Source organism: Manacus candei, unplaced genomic scaffold (genome assembly GCF_025592945.1).
Source record: "Manacus candei isolate 608988 ecotype Guabito, Panama unplaced genomic scaffold, ASM2559294v1 h1tg000048l, whole genome shotgun sequence".
NCBI lineage: Eukaryota > Metazoa > Chordata > Aves > Passeriformes > Pipridae > Manacus > Manacus candei.
The window spans coordinates 14,743,610-14,760,770 of record NW_026138096.1 but is presented as its reverse complement, the minus strand read 5'-3'; the positions used below and the strand labels follow the sequence as shown (position 1 = coordinate 14,760,770).

Below are 17,161 nucleotides of genomic sequence, written 5' to 3'. Positions count from 1 at the left end.
TAAGCATAGAGTGTATAAACATGCTGAGTATATAATTTTCCTTTAAAATCTTTTTTTTTTTTCCTTCTTTATAGAAATAAATACTTACTTTGTTAGGGGTTTTTTTGTTGTTGTTTGTTTTTTTTTTTAAGGGAATTTCCCAAGTCTCTGACAGCTCCGCTGGGACGCTTTCCTGGGATAAGGGCTGGATGTTCCCCGGGGGGTTGTAGCTTTGCTGGGTGGGTTTTTTTTTTTTTGCTGGTCGGGGCATCCCTTGCTCCTCTTGCCCCTGGAATTTGTGTCCCAGTCTTCCCCAGGTGGAGGTAAAGCCACGGCAGGGAGCTGATCCCGGTGCCAGGAAGCTCATCCATGGGGATATGGTGGGAGGCAGGAGTTTCTCGCAGGCATTTTTTGGGGGGCTCCCACATTTTGTGCAGACAGGGAGCAGCCTTCTCCTGGAAAAGCTGCAGTTGGAGGGGGGAGCAGAGGTGCTTCCAACGGGGGTTATGGCCAAAAATCCCTTACCCTGTTTCAGGAGGCGGCGTGGGTGGGATGAAGGGGGGATGAAGGTTCTCCTGAGGTGGGGTTGGAGACCCAGGAGGTGCCTCCAGCCCCGCACCGGCTTCAGTGATTTGGGATTGATGTTGTTGTCTCTCAGGATCCCCACGGACTGTTGTCATGCTGGCAGCCCTGGCTGAGCTCTGCCATGGGCGAGGAATGTGGTCCCAGATGGATCTGCAGCCTCCTCCTTCCTGGAGGGATGTTCCCTGTCAGCCCCTCACCCTGGGAAGGCTGGAAGTGGAGGGAGGTGCCCTGGGAAGGGCTGTCTCCTCGGAGCCACGCTGGCCAGCAGGCATCAAAACCTCCAACACTGGTCCAAATCGGAGGAAAAACCCCCAAAATCTGCTTTTCCCAGTCGGATTCTCTCCGCTCAGCCCGATCCAAGGGCACCTGGCGGGGGATTGGGATGACCAGGGGCTGTGGTTAAGGCCGGTGTGTCCCCACTGCTGGCAGTGCTGTGATGGGTGTCCCCAGTTCCGTGGGCACCTCCTGGTACTTTATCCCCAGGGTGGAGCATGGAGATGCCTGGCCCTGCTGGATGCCTTTCCAAAGCCTTTTCCCTTGGGAAAAAAAAGGGTATTCTGGGGATGGCGACTTCCTTGGAGACACCCGGGAAGGAAAAAGCAGAGTTAAAAAAACCAGCCGTGGCCACGGATAAGGGTCAACCAGAGGCTGTCGGGTGGTGCTTTCACCAGCAGCTTTGGATTCTGGGATCATTTGCCCGGGGTTTCTCCTTCAGGCTGCTCGGGAAGGCGATGAGATGGCAAACGTCCCATTCCAGTCCTTCTCTCCACGTGGGACAACTCGCTCTGGATGGAGCCTGAACGTGGTGGTGGATGGTGGGGACCGGAGCGTGACCCGTGTTTCCTGGTGGACGAGGATTTTGGAGGTGGTTTATTGCCTTGGCAGGAAGGTTTTGGTGGAGAGGAAGCGAGGCTGGAGACCTCTGGAAGAGCGACCATCTCTCCTGGTGTCCTCTGGCTCCCGCAGCCCCCCGGGATGCAGCTCTGCCCCCCGGGCTTGTGCTGTGGGGGCTGCTGCTCTCTGGGCAGCGTTTGCCCGGGTTTGGGAGCCCCTCTGTCCAACGAATGAAACGGAGACCCCGCAGGAACGCGGGGCGTCCTTCCCTCTGGAGGAACAGCCCCTTCCCACCCCACCTCCCCCACCCCATGGAGAGGACAAGGAGCCCGTGGGATGGGCCGGGAGATCCTCGGACGGTCAAAGAAAAAAAAAAAAACCCTCCAAGAAAAACAGAGCCCGAAGAAAAAGACATTCCCCAAACGCGGATCCTTGGCAACGAGCGGCCGCGGGGGTTCCGAGCCATCTTCCCCTCCCGGGAAGGAGCGTCGCCCTGTCTCCTGGGGCAGCCAAAAAAAAAAAACTGTCCTGAAGTAGCACCTTCTCGCCCGCCAGCCGGCCCTGGGATGAGCCCCGGCTGCCAGTCCCTAAGGCCTGCGAGAGTTTCGGGTTTTCCTTGTGCACGAGCCGGCGGACCCGGATCCGCGCGCCGGGCGGTGGGTTTGGTTTTCACGGGGCCGCCAGGCAGAGGAGGGAATGTGCTTTGTGCTTCCCTGAAGGTCTAACAGCCTCCTTCCACTTTGATGTGTAAAATCTTGGAGAAGCCGGGTCTTTTCCTCAGGGCCTGGAAGAGGAGCGGGGAGTTGGGGTTAGAGGGGGGATCCGGCCTTCCTGATGCTCCAAGGGGTGAGGGAGGGAGAGGTGGGAATATCTGAAATCCTTGCCATGGGAAGGACACGGGGAAAGGGAGGGAAAGGGGAATCCCTGCCACGGGAAGGACAAAGGGTGAGGGAGAGGTGGGAGCATCTCAAATCCTTGCCGTGGGAAGGACACGGGGAAAGGGAGGGAAAGGGGGGAACATCTCAAATCCCTGCTAAAAGAAGGACACGGGGTGAGGGAGAGAGAGGGAAGAACATCTCAAATCCCTGCCATGGGTAGAATACAGGGAAAAGGAGGGAAAGGGGAATCCCTGCCATGGGAAGGACACAGGGCAAGGGAGGAAGAGGAGGGAACATCTGAAATCCCTGCCATGGAAGGACATGGGGTGAGGGAGAGGGGAAAACATCTCAAATCCTTGCCCTGGGAAGGACACGGGGAAAGGGAGGGAGAGGAGAATCCCTGCCACAGGAAGGATATGGGGTGAGGGAGGAAAAAGGGGGAACATCTCAAATCTCTGTCATGGAAGGACACAGGGAAATGGAAGGAGGGTGGGGAACATCTGAAATCCCTGCCATGGGAGGACATGGGGAGAGGGAGAGAGAGGGGGGAACATTTCAAATCCCTGCCGTGGGAAGGACATGAGGAAAGGGATGGAGAAGGGGGAACTTCTCGAATCCTTGCCATGGGAAGGACACCAGGCAAGGAAGGGAGAGGAAGGAACAACTCAAATCCCTGCCATGGGAAGGAAACGGGGTGAGGAAGAGGGGGAAAACACCTCAAATCCTTGCCATGGATCTGGTGACACTTGTGTTACCTGGGACTGGGACCCTTTACCTGGAGTTTGTTCACCATTTCTTCAAACATCTTCTTGGCTTCAGGGCTGTGGGGCTCCTTGAAATAGTCCACAATTCCCACCTGCACCACGATGGACTTGAGGTTCCGGCACACACCTGAGGGGCAGAGACACCACCTGGATTCTCCATACCTGGGGGGCAAATGACCTCCCCACGGCCAGCACGGACCCCACATCCCACCCTAGTGCTCCTCAAGGCCTTGTGCACGTGGGGAAACCTCACCCTGAAGCTGGAGGAGACCTGCTCGTGGTGGCCAAGACCAACACTGGGCTACGAGATGGTCTCTGACTGTCCTGTCCCCAAATCAGCATCCTGCCCTTTCCTTGGGAAACCCTTGCCCTTCCGTCCAGAGGGGGGAATTCCCAGCAAGTCCCACCACAGTCACATGAGCCATGGCCACCAGGACAGACCCTGCTGATGGTTGTGGACCTCCTGTCCCGGGAAAAGGCTTTGGGCAAGTGGTGTGACCCCGAACTCAAACACAGGGGGGTGAACCTCAGGTGTGTCACAGACACTGGGGTCTGGATTGCATTGTGGAGAGCATGGAGGGAGCATCCCCATCCTCTCTGTGGTCCAAGGCAATATCAGCTCTCCTTGGCCCATCCTTGGCAGGGGGATGTTGGATCCCCTCTCAAGGACCTGGAGCTTCCAGCTCCTCCCAGTGCCAACAGGTTCCTGTGGATGAGGCTGGAAGGAAGGATCTGCTCCACGGACCTGGATATCTGGTGGCCTCATGGCGAATGGGTGATGCCCCCTGGCATTGCTACTCACTGTTGAAGTGCAGCAGGGCTTTGGGGGTGACCGGGGTGGACGTCAGCACCAGCATCTCCAGCCCCTTCAGCCCCTCCCGACACACCTCGGCTGCCACCTCCTGGTTGATCTCGGCCACGTGGTCCAGCTCCAGGACCTGGAGCCTCATGCAGTTCCGGGCTGGAGGGACAGAGCACCCGCTGTCAGCGTCCCACGGGGAAGGGATGAGGGCAGCAGGTGGCAAAAGGGGTGGGTGGCAGCAAGGGGTGGTGGGGTGCACCCGTGGACCTTGGCCCATGGACGTGGGTCTCCATTGAGATCCCCAGGGGGACCTGCAAGGTGCCCTTCTCCTTGTCCCACCAAGGGGGGAGGTGGTGCCCGGGGAGGTGGTGGAGTCCCCATCCCTGGAGGCGCTCAGGGAAAGAGCAGACGTGGCACTCCTGGCTGGGTGGTATGGTGGTGTTGGGTCACGGGTTGGACTCGGTGACCTCAGAGGTCTTTTCCCACCCAACTGATCCCCGGAGAGGTGCCTACCTAAGGATGCCAGTCCCTGGACGCCGCAGCCGGCGCCTCCGACGCCCAGCGCCCGCAGGTGGGGCCAGCACCGCCCGATCATCTGCAGGCAGCGGTTGCTGAAACGTGTCGGCTGCTGGCTGGGGAGAGGAGAGGAGAGGGAGGAGAAACAGCTGGGCAGGGCTGCCGGGAAAGCTCAGCCCGCTCTCCACGAGCGCTCCTGGAAGCGGCGTGGGACTGGGGCATCACCCACCCTGCCAATGCCACGATGGTCACGCTCTGAGGGGGTGTCTCCACACCAGCAATCACCCTAAGCTGTGCTGCCACCAGGACAGGGCAGCCCAGTGCCCCAAACCCTCCATCATGCCTGGGGAATTTGTGGGTACCCCATCCCTGGAAGTGTCCAAGGCCGGGTTGGACGGGGCTTGGAGCAACCTGGGCTGGTGGAAGGTGTCCCTGCCCATGGCAGGGGGTTGGAACAAGACAATCTTTAAGTTCCCCTCCAACCCACACCGTTCCATGACTCCATGACTCTCCCTTCAGAGATCTGAACCAGGTTCTGAACAGTTTCCTGCACAGATCAAACTGGCAGCAGGAGCCTGGAGCTCTGGCTCAGGTGGAGAAGCCGACATGCCATGTGCTGCTTCCCCCAGGGAAGACACAAGCCACCAGGACCTGACATCCAGCTCCTCCTGCTAAGTGACATCCCCTCTGTGCTCCTCAATCCGGGCTGACAGGGCTGTGACATCCCAACAGACCTCCCAGACAAGAAGAAATGCCCTGGGGACATTCCCGTGGCACGGATGTGAGCGACCTGCTGTGCGAGCCACGAGCTCCCGAGCGCCCAGACCCTGTGGGGTGGAGATCCACCAGCATCTTCACGCCCCCAAAATGCTTTTCCAAAAGTGAGAATTGTCTCCCCAAGCAGTGACACCCTTTCAACAACACCCCGGCCCTTCAGGGCTGCTCTTACGTGAGCACGGAGGAGCTCAGACAAGTGTTTGATGTTCAGTGTCACCAACCAGAGCCATCACGGCTTCCCTTTCATCTCTGGAGTGAGCAGCCTCCATGGAAACATTCCCGGCTCAGCAGGGAGGTGTCTACACCCAACAGCTCCCAGCCTTCGCAGGTTGGGATGGGGCTGAGTTCCTGGTCTCCCAGACTTGTCTCCAGGATTGCTGCTCATCCCATGAAGACCCTCCCAAAGCAAATCTGGCACCCAGTTTCTTTCCAACCCATTGCACTCAACCTCTACTTAACAGAGTTCCATCCCTGGAAGTGTCCAAGGCCAGACAGAACAGGGTTTGGAGCAACCTGGACTAGTGGAAGGTGTCCCTGCCCGTGGCACTGGATGGTCTTTAAGGTCCCTTCCAACCCAAACCATCCCACGATTCCACGATTCTTACCACGGATGCAGAGGTGCGACCTGGAGGGAGATGATGTCCCTGCAACCTGCTCCAAGGGCCCAGATGACCTCGTGGCCCACGGGGTCCGTGGAGCTCCTGGAACAACACAGAGGACACGTGGTGGCCCCGTCGGCAGCGATGCCGCCCCGGGGGCCGAATGTGCAGCCTCTGTGCTGCTCCCTGGAGCACCTGGAGGTGCAAATCTGGTCACTGTTCATAACCCACGACCTGCCCGTGGACCAGGCAGTCCCCACACAGCCCGTGTCGGAAGGCTGAAGGCATTCCTGTCTGGAATTGTGCCTATGGATGTGCAATGTCAAGAACAACGGGAGAAGGTGAGGCTGAAGGCGAGGAGGAGGTTGAGGTGAGGCTGGAGGGGGGGTGAAGGTCGAAGGGGAGGTTGGAGGGGCATCTTCCAAAGGCAAAGGTGACACAAATGATTGGCTGAGACTGCCAGGCCATGCACCCTCGAGGAGCAGATAGAACATCCCTGCAGGTCCTGCTGGGATGGTTTCACTTGGGGACGGGGAAGGTGCCAGGAGGTGGGAAGGACATTCTGGCCATGGGCAGTGGCTGCTCCCTGGCCTCTGTCCCAGCTCTGTGGTGGCTCTTGGCCAAATGCCACCACAGGTGTTTGCTGTGGGCTCCTCCCTGGTGTTTTTGGAGGTATCAAAACCTCATGGGGTGCTGCTGGACTCGTGCAGGGGTTGGTGGAGGTGTGGGTGTACCACAAGCTCAGAGGAGCTTCTGCTGATGCTCCCAGTGCCAAGGAGAGATGTCAAAGAGCACCAACCTGATGCCACCAGCCCAAACAGAGACCCCTGGCTGTTCTACCACACCAGGATGTCTCCTGGAGGCCAGGGCTGTGCTTCCTAACTCCAAATGACCTACTTCAAAACTGCAGGCAAGCCTAAAAATAAGCGAGGGGTGTTATCTCGAGCGCTTCACGCGTCTCCACTGGAGAAGGTTGCCAAGAGCAGCAGGTTAATTAGAGCATGAGTCAGAGTCACAGGTTAGAGACGTGCCAGGAGCACTTGGACCTGCTCTGCTGCCCTTGGAGGAGCCGATGGAGGAGGCTTTGGGTCAAACCCAGCAGCTCTGAGTTGCCTCATGGGGTGGGATCCCCTGACCAGAGCCGTGTCTGAGCTCACACGATCCACACCAGAGGAGTGGCTGGATGTGCTTTCCCACCTGAAGGATTCTCCATCCTGGGCTGGGTGAGGACACACATCAGCTACAGGGAAAATGGATTCCAAGGCTGAAGTGGTCGCCTGCAGGGTGCAGCGAGAGCAAGGATCATCCTCCTGGAGTGTGTAGGAAAGGTAAATCCCGTCTCCACAGCGGGCAGAACCTCTTTGGAAAGTGGCTAAGACCAAGGAGAGGTCAATGATCTCCTCCAGGATGTGTGACCTCCTCCATGTCCTACACCAGAGCCTTGTGTCCTTGATCTTGGATGAGATCTCCAAGCTGGATCTTAGCTATCCCACGGCAGAGCTGTTCCTCCCTCCCAGGAGAGAGGGACCCTGAGCCTCTTCTCCCCATTAGGAGCCTTCCTCATGAGGTGACAGTCAGGTGGGACCTCACTGAGCGCCTCTTCCTCACCCTTCTCTAACACAAAGCAGTGTCCCCCTACCAAAACCCTGGTCACGCCTCCAGCTGGGATGAGATGGGATGATGCTGGGAATGGAGCTGGAAGGGAAAACACGCCAGAAGAGGACAAGAGCTGAAAGGACAGCTGGGGGACACCGAGGCTGCTGCTGGGCTGGGGACGTGGAGAGGTGGGTCCTTCACACCTCTGGATGGCGTTGGAGTAGGGAATAGGGACCGGCATCAGCGGAGCCCCAGCACATCCCACGGATGTTTCCAGATTTCCCCCAGCCCCGTGGCCAAGCAGGGGGGTGTCGGTGGCCGTCCTTACCGGTAGGTGACAGCCTGCAGGGCCCGGCAGTAGCAGCTGGCCAGCCAGAGGGAGCGGTCCGTCAGCACGTTGGGGCAGTGCGAGATGCGCAGGATGAGCAGGTTGCTGCCCGTGGCCTTCAGCAGGGACTCCAGACCAGCCTCCAGGCAGCCCCTGCCAGGGGTGGAGGTAGGGTCAGGCACGGGAGGCCATGCTCACATTCCCCATGGCCACCCCTTGGCTCTGGGATGCCCGAAACCCACAGCAGGAACCAGTGTCCCACAGTGGAAATGGGATCACAGGAACCCAAAATGTGCTGAGCTGGAAGGGACCCATGAGGATCATCCAGCCCAACCCTCAGCCCTGCACAGGCCCAGCCCCAAGAGTCCCCCCCTGTGCCCCAGAGGATCAGCCAAACCCTCCTGGAGCTCTGGCAGCCTTGGGGCTGTGCCCACTGCCCTGGGGAGCCTGGGCAGTGCCCAACCAGCCTCTGGGCTGAGGGCACTTGGTGTGTTCAGCCGGAGCAGAGAAGACTGAAGGGAGGCCTCACTGCAGTTCCAACTTCCTTGGGAGGGTCAGAGGAGGGACAGGACACAGGGAATGGCCTAAGGTTGGGTCAGGGGAGGACTCATGGAGCATCATCATCATCATCCCCAAGGACCAGCAGCTCCGGCTGTGGGAGGAGGTGACCAGGACGCGGGGACTCACCGTGTGCTCCTCATGTAGTCCTCCTTGCTCTCCTTCTTCCCTCGCTGGCGCGGCTTGAGGTTTTGGAGGGTGAGGGAGTGCATCTGGGTGCACCACTGGGACAGCATGGCCAGGAACTGGGGGGACAGGGGTGCTCATCACCGAGGTGGGCACCCTCAGCACGGCCCCCACCACCCACCCCCAGCTGTCCTCGGGCAGGTCTGTGCACACACACGAGGTTGTGCAAGAGTGCAGGCAACAAAATCACGGGTGTGACCACAGGAACACGTGGGAACACGTGAGCTCCTGCCCTGGAGCATTCACAGGTGAATGCACAACACACCCAGCGCCGGTGCAAGTGCCCACCTGTGTCCCCCCATGACCACAGAGCCACGACCACCCACACAGGGTTGACCACCAACGAGGTGCTGGCACAGCTTCACCTCCCTGGAAGGAAGGTCTCACCCTGGGCAGTGCCACCCCCGTCCCCACCCCCAGTACCTTGGAGGACACCCTGGCGTTCTCCAGCAGCACCCGCGTCCACACGGCCGGGTGCCGGGCCACGAACTTCCAGTCCTTGCACACCTCGGCCGCCCGCAGCAGGGTCCTGGTGTCCAGGTAGGTGAAGATGCAGAAGAGAGCCGCCCTCATCTTGAGGATCTCGGGGCTGATCACCTCGCTGGAGTGCCCCGGGCTGCCCCTCTCCAGCCGGCACACCTTGCCCCCGGCCCCCTCGGGCCTGGCCGGGGGACACCCGGCGTCAGTGGCCACTGGGGGACACAGAGAACAGCAGGTAAGGCAACCTCGACCCCTGTCCCCCAACTCCCAACCTCCCCATCCTCCACCTTCTGCCCTCTGTGAGTTATATCAATCTCTACTCAATGCTTTTGCTGGTTTTGATACAATTGCTTTAAATAACTGCTTTGACACGGTGCACTGCACTGCTTTATGCCATATTATACCTTACTGGTGGGTTTTTAGCTTTTGCACTGTGTAGTAAATAATTCTGGCTAAGTTCTTTCGTCTGTTCATTTGTTCTGTTCGTTTGTCATAATAAATAACTCATTTTGTATAAATATATCCTTTTGCCATCACTAAAACCTGTGGGACAAAGTGGCTTAATCACACCTCTGTAATTCCTTAAATTTAAACTGTTGACACAGCCCGAGGCTAAGACAGGATTCAGCCTCACCTGAACCCTTCTCTGAGAAAAAAAATCAGTGATTTTTGGGTCAGAACCACCTTGTGGGGAGTGTGTGTGTGTGTGTGTGTGTGTCTGGAGGGGGAAGGGATGGATGCAACCTCACGGAGGTGGAGTGGGGTCATGTCCCTCATGGCAGCCCCTGGAGCCACATGGGGCAGCCCTGGAGTAGCTTCCAGTCACAAACAGCCCAGGAAAATTATAACACAACACAGCTCCTGCAGCCTCTGACCCAGCTCAGACTGGGACAGTGAGGACACTGCCCTATAACACCCACAGCTCATATGGGGACAGTGAGGACACTGCCCTAGAACACCCCCCAGCTCCTGCAGCCCCTCACCCAGCCCAGACTGGCAGGGACAGTGAGGTCACTGCCCCTCCCCTGCCCTGGAGCCCCAGAGTGGCCGGTGGGTCACAGACCCCTCCTGGGGGAGGTGGCCAGAGGGACCAGAGCAGATCAAACCAAAGGCCACGTGGCCCTGCCATCTGGACATGTGACTGGTCTTCTACAAGGTCCCGGTGGCAGCTCCAGGATCTGCCTCTCCCTCTTCCTCCTTCTCTCTTCTTGCTCCTTCTGCTTCTCTTTCCCTGCCCCTTTCTTGACACTCTGGGTGGCTTTGGGAGCTGGAGGGGTTGGATTTTGGCTTAAGTGTTGTGAATCAGTCTGTGCTGGGTTGATATCGTGGTGGAATATTTTGTCCAGTTTGTGTGGTGCCCCTTTTTGATCTTTGGCCAAGTTCCCTTGTTTTCTCCCCTGAATTAGTAAAGAAACCCCTTGGGAACAAGCCCGTGGCTTATTCTCTTGACGCTTTCTCGAGGTGTTAAAGAACCCTAAATATACATTTTAAAGTAAAACTCCTGTCTGAGCCTGTGAGCTGCAGCTCTGGGGCTGGAGCATCCCACCACCCCACCGGGAGAACCTGTGGCCTCACCCGTCAGCCGGCAGCTCCCGGTGGGCCGGGACGCGGCGGATCCGGGCGCGTCCGGCTCCCAGCCCTCGGCCTCCGACTCGGTGGTGCGGGATCCCACGTCGGAGACGTCGCCCTCCTCCCCCTCGGTGCTGTTGCGGTAGGGCCGGCGGTGCCAGTTCTGGATGGCCTGGCGGCGCAGCCCCGAGCCGCGGGATCCGTCCCGCGCCGCGTAGGGGTGCCCGTCGGCCGTGTCGTCGGTGGGACACGGCTCCGCGCTGTCGCTGTCGTAGCACCCCGAGCTCTGCGACACGGCCTTGGCCCGGCTCGAGGCCCTGAGGTGGGGGGGGGGTGGACAGGGATGCCCGACCTCAGGTCTCTCTGGGATGGGCATCCCCTTCCCATCAGCCCCATGGCTCGCAGCCTATTTCCCGTGTTGTATTCCCTGTCGTTAGTCCTGCTTTCCCATCGCTGGAGTAAACCCACCGACCGGTTCTCGGAATCGCAAAATTCCCTCGATGCGCTCACTGGCATCTATTTTTATTTTTCAAAATTACACCAAGTTTAGCAGCGGTTAATGAACATTTGGAGGACCCTGAAAGTCACCTCCCCTCGCCTTCTCTCTTAGGATCCTTGCCCCTGGAATAGGCGCTGCGCGGAAATTTCGCGTTGCTACCAACGCACACGCGAAGACATCCCTTATGTTAGGAATTTTCAGCACCGAGGTGTTTAAATCCTTATTTAAAGCCATGCAAGCAACCTGCAAACAGAAGCCTGTGTCCCGTGAAAATCCCGGAGAGGCAGCAGGGTTGGGGACTCACCCGGTGCTGGAGGAGGAGCGCTGGTTGGACACGCCGTACGCACCGTGCACGGCCACGCACGGCCCTGGGTGCCGGTCTCTCTGCAGGGAGATGGGACAAGAGGAGCCAACGTGGCAAACCCCAACGTGCGGGTGGTGCACCCCAAAGAGATGACCCCAAAAACCCACCCAGTGCCAGCTGCGTTGTGGGGTGAGGCCCCACACCCAGCGGGATGCGGAAGAGCATCTCCGACATCGCCACGGAAACGCAGACCCACCGAGAAGCATCTTCTCTTTGGGATCTTTGGGATCCCCCCCCCCAGAATTATCCACTTCCCCATGGGGATGAGAAGGGGGTCCCTACACCTCCCCATCCAGCCCTTGGCAGCCCCCAGAGGAGCCCCGTGGTTGCGTTCCCAGTGCCGCCGGCTGCCCGTGCCTGTGCCCGCGGAGGTACCGGTCGGCAGATGGCCTTGGCCCCGGGGGTCCCGCAGCGCCCCAGGCTGCCGTTTGGGGTGGTCCCACAGCTGCTGCTGATGATCTGGAGCTGCTTCTCCGCCCGATCCGCCCGGTCCAGCAGCTCCTCGATGAAGTGCTGGAGCCGGACCTTGGCGTTGGCCTCGCGCGCCGCCGTCTCCTTCAGGAACTGGTCGATCTGCAGCACCTCCCTGCACGGAGGGACCGGCGGGTGACACCCCAGTCCTGCCCCACCCACCCCTGGGGAACACCTCCGAGCTGGGCTGGGGGTCAAGGATGCTCGTGCCCATCCGGGTTGTTCCGTCATCAGCCTGGTCTGGGTCTGTGCCAGCCCAAGTGGCTCCTGGGGTGGTTTGGGGCAGAGCAGGGACCAAGGGGTGCTCCCACAGTGCAGAGTGGATGTTGCCACCTTGTTTTAGGGAGGAGGTGACATCCCCAGCACCTCGTGCATCACCTCCAGGACTAGAGTGAGGCTCCTGAGCTTGATGGAGCAGAGGGAGGAAGAGGATGATGGTGCAGTGGGATGCTGGAGGAGGATGGAGGTGGTATCCTGCTTCCTCTGGAGCAGACTTAGGAAAGACCTTAGGAGTAGCCTGACTTCCCTAAACCCCCTCAGCCCTGTACCCCCTTAAGCCCAGTGCCTGCAGAGCCCTGATTCCCTCTTAAACAATAATTCGCAGGTTCTCTGAGCCTGCAGATGGGCTGTTTCCACCCCAAAATGTGGCCAGCTCTGGGGGGCAGCAGCTCAGCCACCCCAGCTGGCCCCATCCCACCCACCCCACCCCCCCCCACACACGTGTGTCCAGGCACAAACGTCCACTGGCCTCATCCACTTCACAAAAACACATGGAATTACACGCAGACACGACACACCAGTGAGCAGCTGTGGCCACCCCAGTCCTGCAGCTGGAGGTGCCCCGTGAGCACACACGGGCACACGCAGGGACACACACCCAGAGCTGTCCTGCACACCCACGAGGGCACCACACACACCAGGGAATCACAGACCCAACGTACACCCCGACACGGGCACAGACACACAGAGGGTGGTGAGGCCCTGGCACAGGTTGGGCAGAGAAGCTGTGGCTGCCCCTGGATCCCTGGAAGTGTCCAAGGCCAGCCTGGAGCAACCTGGGCTAGTGGAAGGTGTCCCTGTCCATGGCAGGGGGTCGAATGAGATGATCTTAAAGGATTCCTTCAACCCAAACCATTCCACGGGCACACACCCCCCTAGGCACAGGTACAGCTGGTCACACACACCCCGGCACCAAACACACCTCTGTGGTTGATGGTGCACATGATACACACACACACACACGGGCACAACCACCTCACACCTTCCCTCAGCAGCAGGAGCCCCAGAAGGGGCACAAACACTGACAAACAAACACAAACACATCTTTGCTCATCTGTCTCGGGCACATCTGACCACACACACCTGAACCTTGGGTGCCTGACTGTGCATACTTGAACACAGAACCCTGACCTTGGACACCTGACCACACACCCAACCATCACACCCAGCCCTGGACACCTACCTGACCACAGAACCCTGACCATATACACCTCACCACACATCCAGCCATGAACATCCAGCCATGAACACTCACCTGGCCACAGAATCCTGACCTTGGACACCTGACCACACACCCAGCCATCACACCCAGCCCTGGACACCAACCTGACCATGTACCCAACAATGAACACCCAACCCTGAACACCCACCTTACCACAGAAACCTGACCACACACCCAACCATCACACCCAGCCCTGGACACACACCTGACCACAGAACCCTGATCTTGGACACCTGACCACACACCCTACCATCATACCCAGCCCTGGACATCCAACTGACCACACACACCTGACCTTGGACACCTGACCATGCACACCTGACCATCACACCCAGACCTGGACACCCACCTGACCACAGAAACCTGACCACAGAAACCTGACCATGCACACCCAACCATCACACCCAGACCTGGACACCCACCTGACCACAGAACCCTGACTTTGGACCCCTGACCACACACCCAACCATCACACCCAGCCCTGGATACCCACCTGACCACAGAAACCTGACCTTGGACACCTGACCATGCATATCTGACCATCACACCCAGCCCTGGATACCCACCTGACCACAGAACCCTGCCCTTGGACACCTGACCACACACTCAACCATCACACCCAGACCTGGACACCCATCTGACCACAGAACCCTGACCTTGGACACCTGACAACTCACCCAACCCTGCACCCCTGACCACACAAACCTGGGCACACCAGTCTACTCAGAAGCCCAAAGAAAAAGGAAGGGCCAGCCCTTAGCAACTTAATTCCCATTGCTGGACATTAATTACCAATTAATTACCATTTAATTACCAATTAATCACCATTTAATCCCCCCCCCTCAACCTGCCAACTGCAGGCTGAGCCTTGGAGCTCCTGTTGATGCCCCGGGAAGGCTCCCAGTGAGGGGCCTCAGAGATTTGGAAGGCAAATGGGGCACTGGGCAGCAAGTGTAAGGTGATGCTGATGGTTATCGCCTGCTCCTCTCTCATTCCCATGGACTGGGTGGAAAAACACCCCTGGCAAAGCAAACGGAGCCTGGGAGCAAAAAGGCTCCCGTGGGGACAACAGCTCTGTGATATTTGGGAGCTGATGGGGATGGGAAGTGTCCCCACCATGTTTTTGGCACTGAAAATGATTTCTAATGACTTGCCCACGTCTAGGGGAAAAAGCATCTCTGCCCATCAGCTCTTCCCATGCTCTCCCTGCAACCTGGAAAGGTATTTTGTCCCTCTGGGTGGGTGGAGGAGTTTGGGGACTGATGGGGACAGTGGAGGGGTAGGAGAGTTTATTTAAAGAAAGGGAGATTCAGGAAGTTGTTTTGGGGCATAAACCCAGGTTTTTAGGTGGTAACGATGTCCAAGCTCCACCATGGACTGACCAAGACACATTTGACCCACTGGTCATCCTCTGTTTACCCTGTCTGCATGTCTCTAGCAGGAATGGTGTCCCTCATTCCATCACCACATATCCCCAAAATGCCCCTGGACAAGACCCACAAGGCAGCTGATGGCAGCCCCCTAAACCCCCCACATGCCCCCAAACCAAGAGGTGGTGTCCTTATCCAGACCCAACACCATCCCATCCTCACCCCAGACCATCCCCACCACCACGTCCTGTGAACCCTCTTCCTGAGCCACAGTCATTATTTTGGAGTCAAAATCATTAACAAACGTGCTGAGGATGGTGGGGATGAAGACAAATCCTTGAGGGATCCCACTAGTACTCCCAGCCCAGCACAGCCATGACTGTCCCTCACTAACTTGCTCCTCACTGACTTTCTGGACCCTGTGGTGCCCTTGGGATTTGATAAGAAACTCCTGAGGAACAAGGTCTAGTTTGCTGGGGCAACAAAATGACCCGATGCTTGGCTGGAGGGAAAACTGGGAGCAGTGTTGGGGTGGGAAAGGGGTGTTGAGTGGGGGATGTGGGATGAAAATGAGGATGGTAGGGCCATGGTCCTACCAGCAAACAGAGGTCATGGTGCTTGGGCTGTCCCACCCTCCTTCTGGGAAAAACCCCCTGATTTTGGCACAGCCAAGGTGGCCCCTCTCACGTTTATGAGACCATGAGACGGGTCAGTGGGATGCTCAGGTTGGATAGGGATGGATAACTCGGCTGTGGAGCCAGAGGGGATGAGCCAGCCCGGGTTTGGGGGGACATCCTTTGGAACTAGAGATGGGCTGCAGCACCATGGCCCCCACCATGCCCCTTGGCAGGACAGCAGGATGGCCACGTGCATCTAGTGGGAGGTGTCCCTGCTCATGGCAGGGGATTTAAGGTCCCTTCCAACCCAAACCATCCCATGATTCTGTGGTCTCCAGCCTGGCCATGTCCTGGCAGCACTGGTGGCTCTGGAACAAGGTCTGGCAAGATGTGATCCAGGCTGGACTCACTCGTGGAGGGGCTGAGGACTTTGTGGACACTGACCACGTGGGAGAAGATGCAACACCTGATGAGGGATGATGCTGATGGACACTGCCAAGGGAACTGTGCCTGAGCACTCGGTCTGAGGGCTTGGTGATGGTGTTGGGCTCCTCAGCACTCACAGAATCATGGAATGGTTTGGGTTGGAAAGGATCTTAAAGATCATCCTGTTCTATGGGCAGGGTGGAAGGCAAACCTTCCACTAGACCGGGTTGCTCAGAGCCACATCCAGCCTGGCCTTGAGCACCTTCGGGGATGGGACATCCACAGTTTCCCTGGGATTCACCACCAGGGACCGATTTCCCCCCACCCTGCAACCAGGAAGGGGGAAGGGTAAAGGACTCACTGTTGCTTGCGGGTGAGCTCCTGCTCCTTCTGCACCAGGTCCTGCTTGAGGGAGGCCAACATCTCCACGCTGACATCCACCTGGCGCGACAGCTCCGACGCCCGGTCCTCCAGCTCCTGCTTCTCCCGGCTCAGCCGCAGGCTCTCCTGCTTGGCCTTCTCCAGCTCCGAGCTCTTGCGGTCCAGCTCCACCTGGAGCCGGCCCACCTGCGAGGCGATCTTCTGCTCCACCTCCTCCGTCAGCTTCTCCAGCCGCTTGTCCACCTCCAGCTTCTCGAAGGCGCGGATCTTCAGCCGCGCCAGCCCCTCCTCGTAGGCCGCGTCCATCGCGGCCGGCGGCGCCGGCGCCGGCGCCACGGCCTTGCCGCGGGCGAAGATCTCCGTCAGCGGGATCTCGATCTCGTGGACGTAGCGGGGCGAGGGCGAGGAGGACGGCGCCGGCTCCAGCTCCTCGGCGGGCACCAGGTCGCAGGAGAAGCGCTGGTCCTTGCCCTGGAAGGAGGTGCTCTCGAAGTAGTCCCGGCGCGCCGCCGGCGCCAGCAGCGCCCCGTCGGCGGCCAGCGGGAAGACGGCGGCATCGCAGATGCTGTTGGTCTTGGAGAGGACGTAGAGGGTCTCGTAGGTGTGGTTGTACTCCAGGTGCGCCCGCAGCGAGGACAGGCTGCGGAAGCGCTTGTGCTCCCCGCAGCGCGGGCACCGGTAGGGCAGGTCCAGCGAGGCCATCCCTCAGCGCGGCGCCCCGGCGCTCATGGCGCGGCACGCAGGGACGCGGGCGGCGCAGGGCGCGATCCGGAGCCCCCGGAGGTGGGGTGGCGGCGGCTCCACTGGGGCATGGCCGGGGGAGGGCTCTGGGATGGACCTGTGGGATCCGGGGATTCGCGGGGAAGGGGTGTCAGCATCGGCCGGTGACGGGCGCTGGAAGAGATGGGGGGGGTGGTGATATGGGGGTGGGGGGTCCCTGAAAGTCCCTCCTTGGTCCTTCTTCTTGGGGCCCTCTCTGCCTCCACCCCACCCTCCCATGTCCCTCCCACTCTCCCTTGGGAAGATCCACAACCTTTGAGGAAAAAAAACCTTGGGAAGCTCCAGAAACCTTGGGAAGACT

The 17,161-nt window shown here is 59.0% G+C and overlaps 1 protein-coding gene across 2 annotated transcripts; it reads right to left on the bottom strand.

Moving 5' to 3' along the window:
- Positions 1–182: 182 nt before the first annotated feature.
- FBXO41 (F-box protein 41) lies at positions 183–16,843 on the bottom strand. Of its 2 annotated transcripts, none has more exons than XM_051798182.1 (12): positions 16,061–16,843; positions 11,672–11,900; positions 11,255–11,334; positions 10,458–10,768; positions 8,826–9,094; positions 8,346–8,461; positions 7,659–7,811; positions 5,741–5,836; positions 4,356–4,474; positions 3,843–4,001; positions 3,052–3,167; positions 183–2,182 (listed from the first exon to the last, which is right to left on the bottom strand). In XM_051798182.1, exons 1-12 carry the CDS (start codon positions 16,780–16,782, stop codon positions 2,120–2,122), a joined length of 2,433 nt encoding a protein of 810 aa, XP_051654142.1. In that variant the 5' UTR covers positions 16,783–16,843; the 3' UTR covers positions 183–2,119. The 2 variants fall into 2 exon arrangements, with proteins under 2 accessions (XP_051654142.1, XP_051654143.1); XM_051798183.1 differs by having other exon boundaries at positions 11,690–11,900.
- Between the last annotated feature and the right edge of the window lie 318 nt (positions 16,844–17,161).